Here is a 15592-nt window from a genome sequence, read left to right on the forward strand (position 1 = left end):
TAATTAATCAATAATTAAATTCTAAAAATTTGTTAGTTTAGGCAGGTTTTATAACAATAAAGAACCATTTTATCCGTAATTCCAAAATGGTGTAATTTCCAGTTAATTTGACCATGCCTGATCACGTGTCTATTTCCATAATAAAAGTAACATTTGCGTTAGCGGGTCCCATCTGTCCTAAAATCCTGTTCATCTTGATCAGATCATACTAATAAAAATATATTCGTATCTCCTTCGCAAGATGCAAAAATCATTACTGGTTACTTGTAGGTAGCTATTACATAACAATACGTAATTCTTATTAGCACTCCGAACGCAAGGTTGCTTTAATTCTTGATGTAATTGGTATATTTTATATATGCGTTTAGAAACTGAGGTTAAATTTAATCTTCCTTTAGTTTGAGTTTTAATATTATTATTTTTTCTATAATAGTCAGTCGACTATTATGTGTTATGACAACACTGGATGTACAAATGCTGCCTTATTTCGCGGCAAAACAATTTCATTTAATTATCCCGCCGAAATATAGAACAGGGTTGACGATATTAAATTTACAAAACAAATTAATAGAATATGATGATATACACGTGCAAGTACCTTTTACAATGGAAAAGAAAGAAGATGAGGTAGACAGCACGCTATACCCAGTCCCGTCGAAGTCTTCATGTGATGTAGGCAGCACCCAAATGTTCTCTAAGAACGGAATATTAAAATAAATCATAAAAACGTATAATCTTCGTCATAAAGTGTTTGTTGTTTTATCATATTGCATTACCATAATGTGAAATTGAATAAAATATGTCACACAACATATCTCACAGGACAATACAGAGGCAATGTAATAAACCTTCCAATTGACTTGACCACGATTGCCAAAAAGCGCTGAAAACGTTATATGAATAAAACTGTACTGGAGCAATTAGAGTTTTTTTTTTCTTGAACTCTGAGGAAGGTTTTTATGGGGAGAAAAATTAGTTTTTATTCCGGACAACAGTCTCTATGCCCGCGTTGCAAAATGTTCCATATTGTATGTAGCTACTAAAAAAGCTTCTCTTTTCTTGAGATTCGATTCCCTTTGTGCACATTGGTGAACCTCGGGTAAGAGAGTCGCACCCTGAAGCCCTTAGACCTACACTGCTGTGAAGAATGCCCATGCTAAGTTCTATCTTACTCGTAGAAGAGATATTACTATACATTTATAAATATACATAATTGTTACTGCGTTTGCTATTTCGAAATACTTTACTTTGTTACCTGCACGTGATCTCACCCAGTTTGAAACGAGTTTTTAATTTATTCCTTCCTGTAAGATAAATACTTATAATTCAATGTAAGACAAATTAACTCTCAACTATACTTAAATATCACTGCGATAAAAACATTTTTTAATGTCGCGTACGAAAACAACTCATACATAGAATGGTAATGTATTGTAAAATATATCATAGCACAATGTAATAGAGACGCTATTTGTAAATCACGAGAATTGAATCAATCCTAATACTTTATCTATCAATTGATTGTTTTTAGTTAATCAATCTGGCTTCGATAAAAACGCTACAAAAATAGTAAAAGTAAGTTGGAAGGCACAGAAAACATTCACATTCTTGACAATATATGTTATGAAAAGCCGCAGAAACCTATTCGAATCGAAATCTAATCAAAGCATTAAATATTATTACTATGATTTTGTGAGAAGAAAACTCTGAGAAGTACAAGCCGATAAACTCAGTCGGGTTTTAATTAGTGTTAATTTGGTTAAAACCAACTCAGAGATTAAATTAACGGTTATGCATTTTTTGTAAGATTTATTGCGTATCATTTACGATTTGTTATCAGGTCAGTAGAGAAGTCAAGCATATGTGTAAATTATGTAAATACTTTGGCCATTGTTGACATAACTCTAAGCTATTGGATTTAAATAATAACTGACCTTTCTTAAAATAAATGTGCATTGGGTAACATGTAACATTCAGTATTCTTGTACTTTACTGAGTCTTCAGTATTGTAACTTTATATCTATAATGGGCTGTATAGTGTATAGTTTTCATTTCTGCTCGCCCAGGTTTGTAAAATTAAATTTGTAATTGTTAAGTCAATCTCCGATACTCTCTTTAGCATTATTTTATCACATTGATATACTTGATCTATATCTATTTAAACCCCTGAACCAGGATTTGTTCGAAAATAATGTTTACTAGAAAAGAAAAGATAAGAAATAACTATTTTACATAATAAAAAAGTATGTTTAGTTAAAAAAGAATGTCGTGAGCATCTAGTCTATTCCATTTGACCTATAAACGGTACTCGACAAAACAATTTCTACACAACACTTACAATATTATACTAAATTAAACTACTGTTGCACAATAAAAATACTTTCCGTTTCAGCAGGACAGGTGAAGATGTTCTTTAAGATTGTTAGTGAATGTATAAAGTTTTGAATTGTTAGTGAACATTTTGCATTTAAGAACGGGGTAGAGATGTCCCTACTAATATTACACAAACAAAATCTTCCCAATAAACAAATATATATAATAATACTCGCTACCCCGCGAACTTCGTTTCTCCTTCATGTAATTTTACTTAGCCTACCTTTTTAGTACATGGAACATTTTGCTATGCTACCCCAGAGACTGTTCGGTTTTCTGGAATGAAAACTTATTAGGTTTTTCTGTGAATTTTTCTCTATATAAACCAGAGTACAACTCATAACATTTTAATAAACAAATAAAAAAAAAGAAGTTGATCGTAGAGGGGTGAAAATTTGTGGTTGTATGTATTTTTGTATGCTGCATCATAAAAAATAAAAACAAGAAAATGGTCTAAAAAATAAAAAATATTTTTTTTTGGGATGGACACCCCAAAGGGGTTTGAGAGATAGAAAGTGGCCGATTCTCAGACTTACTGAATATCCATAAAAAATTCAGAATCATCGGTCGAGCCGATTCGGAGGAGTATGGGAACGAACTTTGTGACACGATAATTTTGTATATCTAATAGAGATGCAATAATTAATGAACTAACAAAATATAAATTTATTTACAGGACTGACGAGCAAGGCATCACGATGAAGGTGTACCAGGGCGTTATGATGGCGCTAGAGATTTTAGTTCTGATTGTGAAGCTGTATGCGACCTGGTTCTACTGCCTCTACCGCTTCTTTGTACCGCCAGAACCTAAGAGTGTTAATGGGGAAATTGTGTTGGTGAGTTGTTTTTTGTTTGTAGTAAAACTGATATATTTTTCGGATCGCCTATCCGTTTACAGGTGATAAAACTTTTGATTGAACTATTGAAACTATAAACTATTGGTGTTATGACTTTCTTGGATTCTTCTTCTTTTCTGTAATCCTTTTGTAATATATATCATTGTAAACTTATTAATTATAAGCATATTTGTGCACGCACCCAATTATCTCAAAATTCAAAAATCATTTATTCACGTAGGTAACACAATGTACACTTGTGATTCGTCATTAAAGAAATACATATTAATGCTTCTAATTTTACATTTACTGCCAGTTCTCAAATCCAGGGCGTAGAACGGAAGAGAAGAACTGGCAATAAACTCTCCGCCACTCTTTTTAATCGCCATGTTTTTTTTTACACAACGTTTGTAAGGAGCTGCAACCATTACACCATGTTCCACATGACATCTTAAGTAATTAATAATAATAACAAATTAAAAACAAAGACTTGTCCCTTATCAGCAGGAGGCATGGTGAAATAAAACCACGCACTTACATTCTCGTGGGAACAACACGCAAACACATAGTCGAAATAATTAACATCACCGCATACACGAATTCAAGTACGACCAGTCACCACAAGTAGCACCCGTTCACGAGTATGACGCATGGCCAGCCATCGACCCCCTCGCCATATTTTAGGGAGAGAGACAACCCGACGCATGGACGCCGCCACAAGCAATGACATTTAAGCGAGCATGACGATCCTTGAAATGTGGATACATAAGAAAGTAATAATTATACTGAAATAATTGGATACCACATGGATCGCGGTTTGTTCCCACTTTACATTAAAACAGTCGTGGATGTTGACGATCGCCCCAGAGTCTGGAAATGCAGCCGAGAGATTCAGTCGTGTTACCTATAATATATACTGGAGCAACTCATATCCAAGCACTAGGATCGTTTAAATATTCATTTATATTATAATAAGCCTTAGCAAGCAGTTTTACTTTAATGTACGATTTAAATTTATTTATTGACAACGCTTGTATCTCACTAGGGATTTTGTTGAAAAAACGTATACAATTGCCTTGGAAAGAATTACTCGTTTTATGCAGCCTTCTGGTTGGTGCGCTAATTTTGTCTTTATTACGAGTACTATAATTATGGAAGCTACTATTCTTTTTAAAGATATCTATATTTTTCTGCACATACAAAATATTCTCATAAATGTATTGACTTGCCAGAGTCAAAATATGTAATTCCTTAAATTTGCTTCGGACCGACTCCCGTGGGGACAACCCACAGATCGCTCTTATAGCCCGCTTTTGCACTACAAATATCGATTTAATGTCAGCTGCATTACCCCACAAAATAACACCATATGACTATAGTACTATGAAAATAGCTGAAATAAACAAGCTTTGCTGTGTTCTCATTCGTAAGATCGCGTATCTTTTTTACTGCGAACGCTGCGGAACTTAGCCTATTCGAAAGACCTTCTATGTGTCGGCCCTACTATCTAAAGTAATTCCCAAGAACACCGCATTATCAACAAAGTCTATTTCCTCGTCTTTAATTATTATTATTTGAGAATGACTACTTTTTACATTTGTAGTTACAAATTTAACACATTTTGTCTTCTTTTCGTTTAACTTAAGATTATTTGTATTAAACCAGTGAACTACACTGGAGATGGCACTGTTTACGTTATCAAGTGATGGTTTTTGTCGTTTCACTTTAAATAAAAGCGAAGTGTCATCAGCAAACAGTACTATCTCGTGAAGCTCCTTTACAAGAAATGGTAGGTATCGTGGCCACATATTGGTTATAATTTGTCTCTTTCCTTTTTTGTTACGTATGGTTAATGGTTATACTTATGGATTTTTGGTTTAAGACAAGTCGGGTTGTTCACGGCTCAATCATCAAATGTGTTTGTAGAGAAAATGAATGTATGTTGCTATTCAATGCGGGACACAGATCAAAATTCTACGTTAATTTTACTCCTTCATAGAAATAATCATACGTATATACGTATTACAGCAAGAATAACCCGCAATTTTTCACGAGATAATAATTCATAAAAAAACTGTGTTCAACAGTGTACCAGGATGAATCGATCCTGAATTAAAGTAAACATAATAATATTAATAATTAGTTTTTTCAATAAGAAAAGTTAAGATATGTATATTTGATGTCAAAACTCTATAAGTTTACAAGTAGACCATATGTACCGAAGCATTGAATATGTAGATATATTTTTATATATCACTGACGACCGACTACAGCATTGCATATCCTCAATTTATCAATTGATGCTGCCGCAGTAGGCCACCAAGCCAGCAGGAGCAAGATCTTTCTTGTATTCCCGATGATTCAATGTTCTTTATTCTCAGTCTAGTATGCTCCGATTTGTATGTAGTATGAAGAAAAACTTATTACTTTAATGGTTATTTAGCAATGACAAAAGGACCAGCTTATAAAAATATAATCCAACGCAAATAACCGTTATCAACGAACTTACCTAATTTACAAATGAATAAACGATATGTTTATGACTATGTGCCACTGTTTGTCGAAATCCAATACTTTTTTGACAGCCGAGAGTCATACCGAACTTAACTCAAAACCGATCAAGAAGATCTTTCGTTACAAAACTTAGCAACTCAAATCCAAAGTATCAGTATTTTTAGGAAGAATGAATTACCTATAGTATGAGTATGCGGACAATCATCGGACATTGTTAAAAGGCAATTATATTTTTATATATAAGCTGCTCTTTGTTATCACTAAATTCACACATTAAAACTTAAGAAATATCATAACATAAAATACAACATTTCCATACAATTGATGTCCAATTAAATTTTAAGGTATTAATTATAAAATTTAAATTGATACACGTTCATAATTTAGAAACGTATTAAAATTGACATACGTACGTACAAAATAATACAATACTTCGTATTTGTAAACGAAATACGAAGTTACGGACAGAAATGAATAAACGACGAACTTTAGATTTACAAGTAAACACTTCGCATCCGAATTCCATTTCGTTTCGGATATGAAAAAATTGCAAAATGATTATTTGAATGACATCCTTAATTCCTAAGTGCGCACTTTGATCTCGGACAAGTTTAGACGTGTAAACCTGATTTGAGGATGATTTTTGAAGTTATACTTCTTTAGGCACGTTATGAAAAATTGATGAGAGTGAAATTTTACGCTGCGCGCGCACCGTGACACAAAATTATCAGTATGAAGTTGCCCACGGAAGATGCTACGGCATTGGACATAATTTAAAAACAACATTCGAATAATAATGGAATTTATGTTACACTTAATGAAAGAGAATAATAATAAATATTAATTTTTCAAATATAAACTGAACTTTATTGACTATAATGACTCATTTTCCAGTCTTTGATTATTTATTTAATTATTTGCACGCAATCAAAAACTATTTTTAATAATGCCAAAGAAGTATAACTTCTTACGCGCGTACATAAGTACACGCACCCTTTTTTTAAGTTATTAGTGTCCGGAGATATTTTGGTGTATTTCATGACTGATGCAAACTAGCTGCTGTGGTCTCTGGCAGAATGACCAGCGCTGCGGAACATTCTGTTCCTCAGCATAATGCCAAGCCAGAGCCAATAACAGCCACAGCACACACGCATTACACACTTGAAACTAACCGAGTGGGAAAATAAAAAACAATATTTTTTATTTAATTTTTTTTCTTTGGTTATTGTTATTTTGTGTTTTTATGTGTGTGTGTTTTTGTTTGTAATAAATGATATGTCTATGTTTTTAAGAGGAATAAGCTAAGCAAACTAGCTGGTTTTGCCTGCGACGGACTTTTTTAATTTATTTTAATTTTTCAATTAAGATCAAGTACTGGGCGTATAGCAAAAACCGAGCTGTATAGATTTATATAATTCTGCATATATTAAGGAAACCTCATTTGAGCAATATCTGAAGGTCCTTTTGTAATATCAATTGGTTTCGAATACGTAACCATGAGAAGGAAAACTACTTTCGATCTGTTTCTTCATTTCTTTTATGCGTCTAGACTGGTCTCACTCGAGCCGTTATTTAGAAACCAAATCTCTGGTGATGTAAAGCCACACTCAGAGTCATTCCATAAGAGTCAACATTGACTTAATGATTACAAGTTTTTCATAAATAATTTGGATGTGAAAACGGTTTTGCCGGCCTATGCTTCTACCTCATAGGCGCTCGCGCGGCGTTGTTGTTATTAGTTCTATTAAAGTTTAAATAAAAGGTTGTTTGCCTGGGCATCGTTCTTTATAAGCAATAAAGACGAAGAATCAGCATGGCCGCTAATATTATTTATTGAAGTTTTAATCACACACCTTTATTACAATTATCATTAGAAAATTTATTAATGAAAGAAGAAAAACAAGAAAAGTGATGAATAAGATACAAACAAATGCAATTAGGCTATTAGAAAGGCAATCGCCCCTGTCAATACATAACAAATTGCTTCTTTATAAACAAGTGATAATGCCTATGTGGACATATGGCATTCAGCTTCATGTACAGCGAAGAGGAATGTAGAAATAATAAAACGGTTTCAGAACAAGCTTCTTCGGGACATTGTCAATGCATCATGGTATATACGTATTAAAAATTCAAGTATCCGCAAGGATCCTAAATATATCCACTTAAACAAGCTACATAGCCATGTGAATGCTAAAGCAATCCAACTTCTTGACACAACAGGAATAAGACGCCTAAAAAAACTAAACTTTTTGAGTTAATAAACCTAGTGTAGTGAAAAATATGAAAGTGATGAATGAAATCTCGGACTCACGAACATAGTGTCAAAACATTATAGAACACTAAGACTGTTAATGAACATTACCTTAGTTCAAGCTATTCACTACTGTAGAAAATTAAGTCAATATTAATTAGCCATAATTATTGTATAGGCTAGATTGTAATTCATGTAAAGTCGCTCTCTCTTTTGTAAACTTTATTGTAGGAAAAAATATAAACATGATAATGTTTAAAAGAGCAGTGTTGGCCTAGTATCTTTAGCGTGTGACTTATCTCTGAGGTCATCGGATCGAAACCCGACTACACACCAATGAACTTAGTGTTTATGTGCGCAAGTGTCGGGCACAGAAGGGTGATCAACAGCTTGATGCATATGATCACGAGACAGATATCTGAAGCCCAGACCTAAAAAGTTGTAGCGCTACTCGATTAATGGATAAAATATATAACCTCCAGTGCTTATCAATGTTGTTTAAGATGAACAGTGTTTGTGAAAATATAATAAATGGTGTCAAAAATTTGGTCTGGATTTTTTGACGTTAAACTAAAATTGACTGCCTTTTTGCTTTAAGGATTTAATTGGACTGTTATAGTCGGAGCTAATTGGTATCGAAGACCTTTAAATGTATTTCTCGTTTCAGATAACTGGAGCAGGCCACGGAATGGGAAGAGAAATGGCGTTGAGGTTCGGCCGTTTAGGAAGTGTCATAGTCTGCGTGGACATCAATCCTAAAGGCAACGAAGAAACTGCCGAAATGGTTAAAGAGAACAAGGGAAAGGCACATACCTATAAGTAAGAATGAATCGACTTGAGTTTAGGTCATATGTACCCCATGTGGAGCAGAGGGCAGCATTCAAAAACCTGATAGCTCTTGGGCAGCTCTCGTAATTTCACTCCACGTCCTACCAGCTGCCTTCGCCTCTGCAATATTGCTTGGGGTCTGCTTTACGCGGCCACTTTCCTTTTGCATGACAGTACAGGGCTTGCTTGGCAATGTGACTTGTATTCCTCTGGAGCGTAGCCACCCACTTCCACTTTCGGCGATTTATAGTCATCTCAATTGCATAGCTCCAATATCTGATGTTTAGAGATTCCCTCGGGCCAGAATTTGAATGACTTAAAACTTGATTAATAAATTATAGGAAACAGGTTCCTAATTTGAAATGTTATTACGTCTAATAGTGTAAACAAAAAACTTGCCTACACCGCTGAATCTATTGTAATTACAATCATCTTTTAAATGACTTTAAATTCCGCAGTCTATAATTATTATAGATCTGAAGTTTTTTGTATCACTTTAGTCTATATTAGTCTCTTTGCAAGAAGTAGTTTCCATACGAAAACGCAATCATTATTGAGAATCTATCTCACCTACTGACATGAAATTTCTACGATCTCTATCACTAAATGTGTTCTTCATCAAATCGACAACCACCTATTCAGTGGTTTAATCAATGTGGATTTTTTTTCCAGATGTGATGTAACAGACCGAGAGGCCATTAATCAGCTGATAGAAAAAATTCGTAAGGAAGTCGGAGAAGTCACGATTTTGGTGAATAATGCTGGTATTATGCCATGCAAGCCTCTACTCGAGACCAATGAAAAGGAGATCAGGCTGGCCTTTGAAGTCAACGTTCTCTCGCATCTATGGGTAAAACCTTTTAATAAATATTTAAAAACATATTTTCCACAAGTACTTCTAGTTACCTGTGGGGAAATTAGGTTCGGTAACGTAGGTTTAACTATGTTTAGTAGATAAAAAATGAATTTACAATGAAGTTTTTCTAAGACGTGGTAATTTTTATATCTAAAATGGTACATAATACGAGTATACGTAATCAGAAGAGAATAAGGGTAAGAAAGGTAAAGCTAATTCTATATATAGCAGAAAAAATAAGATTTAAACTTTATTTTGTAGCGTAAGCACATAATAATATTAATAAAAACCTTTGATTTCAGATTTACATTTTAATTCATATGTATTTCATTTTATATGTCTGCCCCTTTTTTAGCAAAAGCTTCCTCCGAATCCCGCCATTTCTGGCTGTTATTTGCTACTCTATGCAATGTTACACTCTTGATGTTTTCTTAATCTGGTCCAATATCCTCCTAAATTCCTAATTGGTCCTAACTTTTCTTCCTCTTTTGCGATTATTGTACCTTGAGCACCAGTTTAATATTTTGTTGCTCCACCTTTTTGTTCCTCGTTTCTGTTGCGTAACTTGTTGTTAAATCTATCTTGTGGTTGTTTATGAAACTATGTATGTGTATATTCAAGTGATATCGAGACTCCTATCCATACAATAAGTTGATTTTTTATTAATTATGTAATAATTTAACGTAGTTCTAGAGGATTCGTTGCACTACAACTTGATACATGCGTTTTATAACCACTTCTCCTTTACAAGTGGCTTTAGTTAGAATTACTACTGGTTATTTACCGCAGTATGTAATTAATACTCTGTTTACCAAGCACGTGTGCAAACCACGTCAAAAGATTCCTTACAACCTACTCAAGTACTTTGCTCTACGAGTGATATTGTGGGTGATTCTGAGTCGAGAATTAGCATTAGCTAAATATGACTGACGAATGTCAAATCCAATACGTGACACTTAGTCCAAAATACTGCCCTTACCTTTCCTTACTGACGGTACCTCTTTAGGTCTTGGCCTCAGATTTCTGTATCTGTTTCGTTCTTCATAGGTAAGTAGGTGATTAGGCTTCTGTGCCTGACACACACCGTCGACATTTGGACCGTGCGTCCATGCAATGTATTCCTTACAGAGTGTTAGTGTGAAAATCCATTGGTTCACAGCCGGGGACCGAATCTACGACCTCAGGATCGGACTCTGAAGCCAAACATAGCCCAACTTGGTCCCTATAGAAGAGTACCCTTAATTCATTAATAACTAGCGGCCCGTCCTGCCTTCGCACGGGTGGACATTTAATTTTTAAACATTTTTTGTAGATATTGAGATGTTTATTAATATTGTGGAACATTTTTTTTCTATCATCAATAGTTTTCGCAGTGCAGGCGATGAAAGATATTTTATAGGCATTTTTTTACACCTTTGGTAACATTATTGTAGTTTTAGTAGGGATCCTTATTTTTCAATCAGTGATAATGTAGCATTCAAATGGTGAATGAATTTTTAAAATCGGTCTACTACTTTTTGAGCCATTTCGTTACAAACATATATACATACAAATCTTTCCTCTTTATAATATTAGTATAGATTTATAGGGAGATTTAAATGGAATAATATTTATTATTATATTATCTTTCAGCTACTCCAAGCTGTGCTACCCTCGATGATGGAGAGAAATCACGGTCACATCGTCGCTATGTCCTCAATGGCTGGAGTCCTTGGTCTCCGTAATCTGGTGCCCTACTGCGGTACCAAGTTCGCAGTCCGTGGAATGATGGAGGCTCTGCACGAGGAACTGAGGGAGGATCCGAGGGACTTCAGTGGAGTAAGTTTAATTCACAGACATACATAAATACTAGAAGGGCCTTTTTGATGTTTTGTAAATACATATTTATTCCATTAATTTATATTGAACTTAGGATTTTTACAGACGTAAATATAGAATATGTGTTTTTTTATTTTTATTTTTGTTATTTTATAGGTATGTTGTTAATTATAAGTTACCTTTAAAAGAACCTAGATTGTTATATTGCGATGATAAATAACTTTTTCTTTAGCTGTGATACTTTTTGACATTCAACACCTTTTGTCTTCAGTCACCGTGACCACGCACGCTGTAATCACGCGAAAAAAATTATGTAAAATAATTGTAAATACATAACTTCAATCCGGGTAAAGATTATTTATTAGATTTCTGCCTTCATACAACGGACATAGTGTGTCTGCGTTATAGAAGGTTTTACATCAAATGTGTTAAAATACATAATTTTCAATTTACAGATTAAACTAACCTGTATCTACCCGTACATCGTTGACACCGGCCTGTGCAAGAACCCGAAAATCAAGTTCCCGTCACTGATGAAGATCATATCACCCCAGGAGGCAGCCGACAACATCTTGGATGCTGTTAGGAGGAACTATACAGAGATCACAATTCCCAGCTCCTTATATTATATCAATCAGGTAAGGTCATTTAACAAGAACTTAAAATCAAGCCAAATTTCAAGATTTTTACTCGTCTGCGTCCTTAGACAAATACCTACCTATTTCCTAACATGCCATGTGTCGCTATAGAGTAGATAATGTAACTCTTGTCACAATACTAAAACTAAGTAACAGTCACAAGTATTTTTTAGAACATAACTATTTATTAGCCTAAATACAATAATAGTTTAAAAATGAAAAAAAAGCTAAACTGATAAGCCCACTTATAGAGATTATTTTGTGTTTGATCTATAAAAGATTCTCAATTTACATGTTTTTTAATACTCAAAACCTTTTGCATGAATATTTGCTATTTTAAGTAAGACACCGCGATCTTTTAAGTTTATTGACAATAAGTACACCCTTAATATTTCAAACCTCATAAGCTTCCACCCCGAACAGTGGTTTTACTATTCCATTATGTGTGTCTAATGTAAAGTCCCGTCATATAATACAAATATATTCAATATTTCACATCGTCATTATTTGTAGTCAACGTTGATAAACAGTGCTTCTAGGAACATTATTTTTAATGTATAATTTACCTTAAAACAATTGACTGATATAGTAACAACTGCAAATCAGAGATCCATATAAAATTAATATTTTATGAAGAGTAAACACAAGTGTTTTATTATAACTGCCGTCCCGGGTAATATATCGAAAAACTTACCCGATTTATCTATTTACTAGCTGCACTGTAATTAATTTGTAACCTAGAACCATAGACAAAATAATTTTGCGTTAAACGTGACCCGCTAACGCCATATTTGTACAACAATAAAACGTCACAAGCCTGATTTAAATCCATATTTGGCCCGATTGTTGTATTGATTACCAAGTGTCAATACAACTTTTTAGTTTTTACTTGCAGTTTAAGCTTTACATTCATATTATCGTCAAATATTAATAACAAAAGTTTTCTTTTGTTATTTTAAAGTATGATGGTTGTGCCGATGTTTATACTTTGTTTAAATTTACATTTTTATAGCGGGTAACGCGTGTCGCAAAATGATTTTGTCTCGAACCCTTTTCGTTACCTTAAGACCTATCCAGTATTATGTTGTACCTTTCCATTTCAGTGGTTCCGAATATTCCCCAGACCCGTGCCCCTGCATTTAAAGGATTTCTTGGATTCTGGACTTGAAGCGCAATAGATTTTATTTCTTATTATATCGACTTCGATGGACAAAATCGTTAAACTAAATACAAAAGTCTTAAAATGACCTTTGATTAGTTTATTCGAGTACACTCGACTTTAGCGAGTAATTAAATATAAAAAACTTATTTACTAAATTAGTCTCCTTTCACTGTTGTAACTAATTTGATGATTTATTAATAGTGGAATTAGATTGATTTATTAATAAGGAAAGATTTGGAATTTAATTAAACAGCGAATCAATCGAAACGCTATTGGTGTACCAATTTGACTTATAAAAATCGAAAATTAATACAAAAGTTCATAAATTCTAGGTATGAGATAAAAATCTACCATAAGTAATATTTCTAAGTTAATTGTAGAAAGAACTTCTAACAAATTAATTGGATACATGTACCAGCAGTTTATTAGATAGAGACACGAAGGATTTGGTTTTTTGATATAAGCGACTCTCAAGGTTGAATCGTGACATACAGAAGGTTGCTCTCTTGTCTATAAAAAAAAAACAAAGACACGAATATAATCCGATACCAAGCCAGCAATAGGAATGTAGCGCTACGAAATACTTTTTTTTAAATACCGCATTAGTAGTAGATAGTAGGTATTTCGTACTCGTACTACGTATAGACCAATTGGGTACACCCAACATTAATAGGAAATTAACTTAAAAATCATTTACAGTGGTGCAGATTATTACCAGTAACCGTGCCGCTGCATATTAAGGACTTTATGGACTCGGGGCTCGAACCTCAATAAATGTAGGTACAGTCTAAAATTATATTGTGGTCGCTTCATGTAGCTTTGTATCCAGGTCGTCATTTAGTGTCATTTCATCAAGAGGAGTCGCTTCATTATTCAGATCATCTTTGTGGGCTGAATGTCTGGCATATAACATACACGAAATATTTGTATGTCTTTATGTTATCTTCGTTATGGAAACGAACGATTATGGGAATATACTTTTTAAGATATAATCATGATTTATTTCAAAGGTTTTGTTCAGGAGAAGCCAACCGATTTCCAAACCTGAAGAGGATCCGATTTTATAATTCTTTACCATATAAGATGAGTGTGATAAGTAGATGTTAAATAAAGTAAGAAAAGTCTTTTAACTAAATACTGCTTCTGACAATTTTCTTCTATTTAAAATTGCCATATTGAAACAATGTTAAAGTGTCAAGTGTCAACTCTTTAGCCAAGAACACTTTGCGACTAACGTTACCGAAAATTGGTTTTGCATTGCGGGTCACGCTTGACGCAAAGTATTTTGTCTAGAGTCCCAGGTCTTCTAATATGTACATATTAGAACAATACAGCCAATATAATAGCAACACTCCATACAACTTAATTCACAGATAAACTAAATGTCCAAAACCAATAGAAATTAAGGATATCTTTTAATGTTGCGAAGTGAGATGGGTAATTAAGACTTTTAAAGAGAAATATTATGTACAATATGTTTCTGATTATTCGTTAATGTTATTAAATAAATATTTAATCACATCCAAATTTAATGCTTATAATATTGTAATAATACTGCTGGTAGTCGACGTAGTTTAAGGGTAATGTTTGTGCCTTAAGTTGTGTACTGAACATGACAATATATTTATCTGTAAGTTTTGTGAATTTTGTACTTTTATACTAAACATATTTAAATTTGATATTGTATATTGGGATTCGCTAAAAAATAGTGCTATATGTCAATGACAATTAAATGGCTTTATATGCAGACAGCTCTCTATATGATGTCGAAAAAAACAAAAGCTTGCGACACTCTGATGTCGTAGGTTTGATCTTCTCCTGTGCACCTATAGACTTTCTATGTGTGCATTTAACACTCGGTGAAGGAAAACTTAGAGAAGAAACCGGGCATCCTGTAGAACATTGCACCAGTTTTATTGAATTTAAAAAGACTCGTAATGCTGATTTTTGTGTAACGCTGAGTGATCTAAGATAACGCTGACTGACAGCTGAGCACTGACAATCGCTGACGCTCGCCACTGATCGGTGCTGAAAATCAGCCATGTTTTGCCCATATTAGAAAACCGAATATTCTGAAACTAATTATGGAGAGTCTGTTTGAATGTAACAAAAATAATGCTATTAAATTTAGTTGTTATTGTCGTGAATATATGAAATAGCATAGCATTGAGCATATTTAAACTCCAATTTATTTAGGTAAAGCAATTTTCGAGATTTTATACAAATATTTTTATTAATAACTTGCTTACAGTGCCATTATAGTATGTCAAAGTTAAAAATAGTGAATTGTTTAATTTCAACTTAGAAAATAAA

The 15592-nt window shown here is 33.6% G+C and overlaps 1 protein-coding gene across 5 annotated transcripts in view; it reads left to right on the plus strand.

Annotated features, from left to right (window-relative positions):
* Positions 1–15065, plus strand: part of LOC125059969 (17-beta-hydroxysteroid dehydrogenase 13-like) — a 32575-nt gene extending 17510 nt beyond the window's left edge. For 2 of the 5 annotated variants that reach the window (XM_047664691.1, XM_047664695.1), the window contains 6 exons: positions 3050–3209; positions 8645–8796; positions 9478–9655; positions 11294–11479; positions 11935–12117; positions 13221–15065. In XM_047664691.1, coding sequence (XP_047520647.1) covers positions 3050–3209; positions 8645–8796; positions 9478–9655; positions 11294–11479; positions 11935–12117; positions 13221–13295 — 934 coding nt within the window. In that variant the 3' untranslated portion in view covers positions 13296–15065. The remainder of the gene's footprint in view (positions 1–3049; positions 3210–8644; positions 8797–9477; positions 9656–11293; positions 11480–11934; positions 12118–13220) is intronic. The other 3 variants (XR_007118750.1, XM_047664693.1, XM_047664692.1) reach the window with 3 other exon arrangements.
* Positions 15066–15592: the final 527 nt, after the last annotated feature.

This window comes from Pieris napi, chromosome 20 (genome assembly GCF_905475465.1).
Source record: "Pieris napi chromosome 20, ilPieNapi1.2, whole genome shotgun sequence".
Lineage (NCBI taxonomy): Eukaryota > Metazoa > Arthropoda > Insecta > Lepidoptera > Pieridae > Pieris > Pieris napi.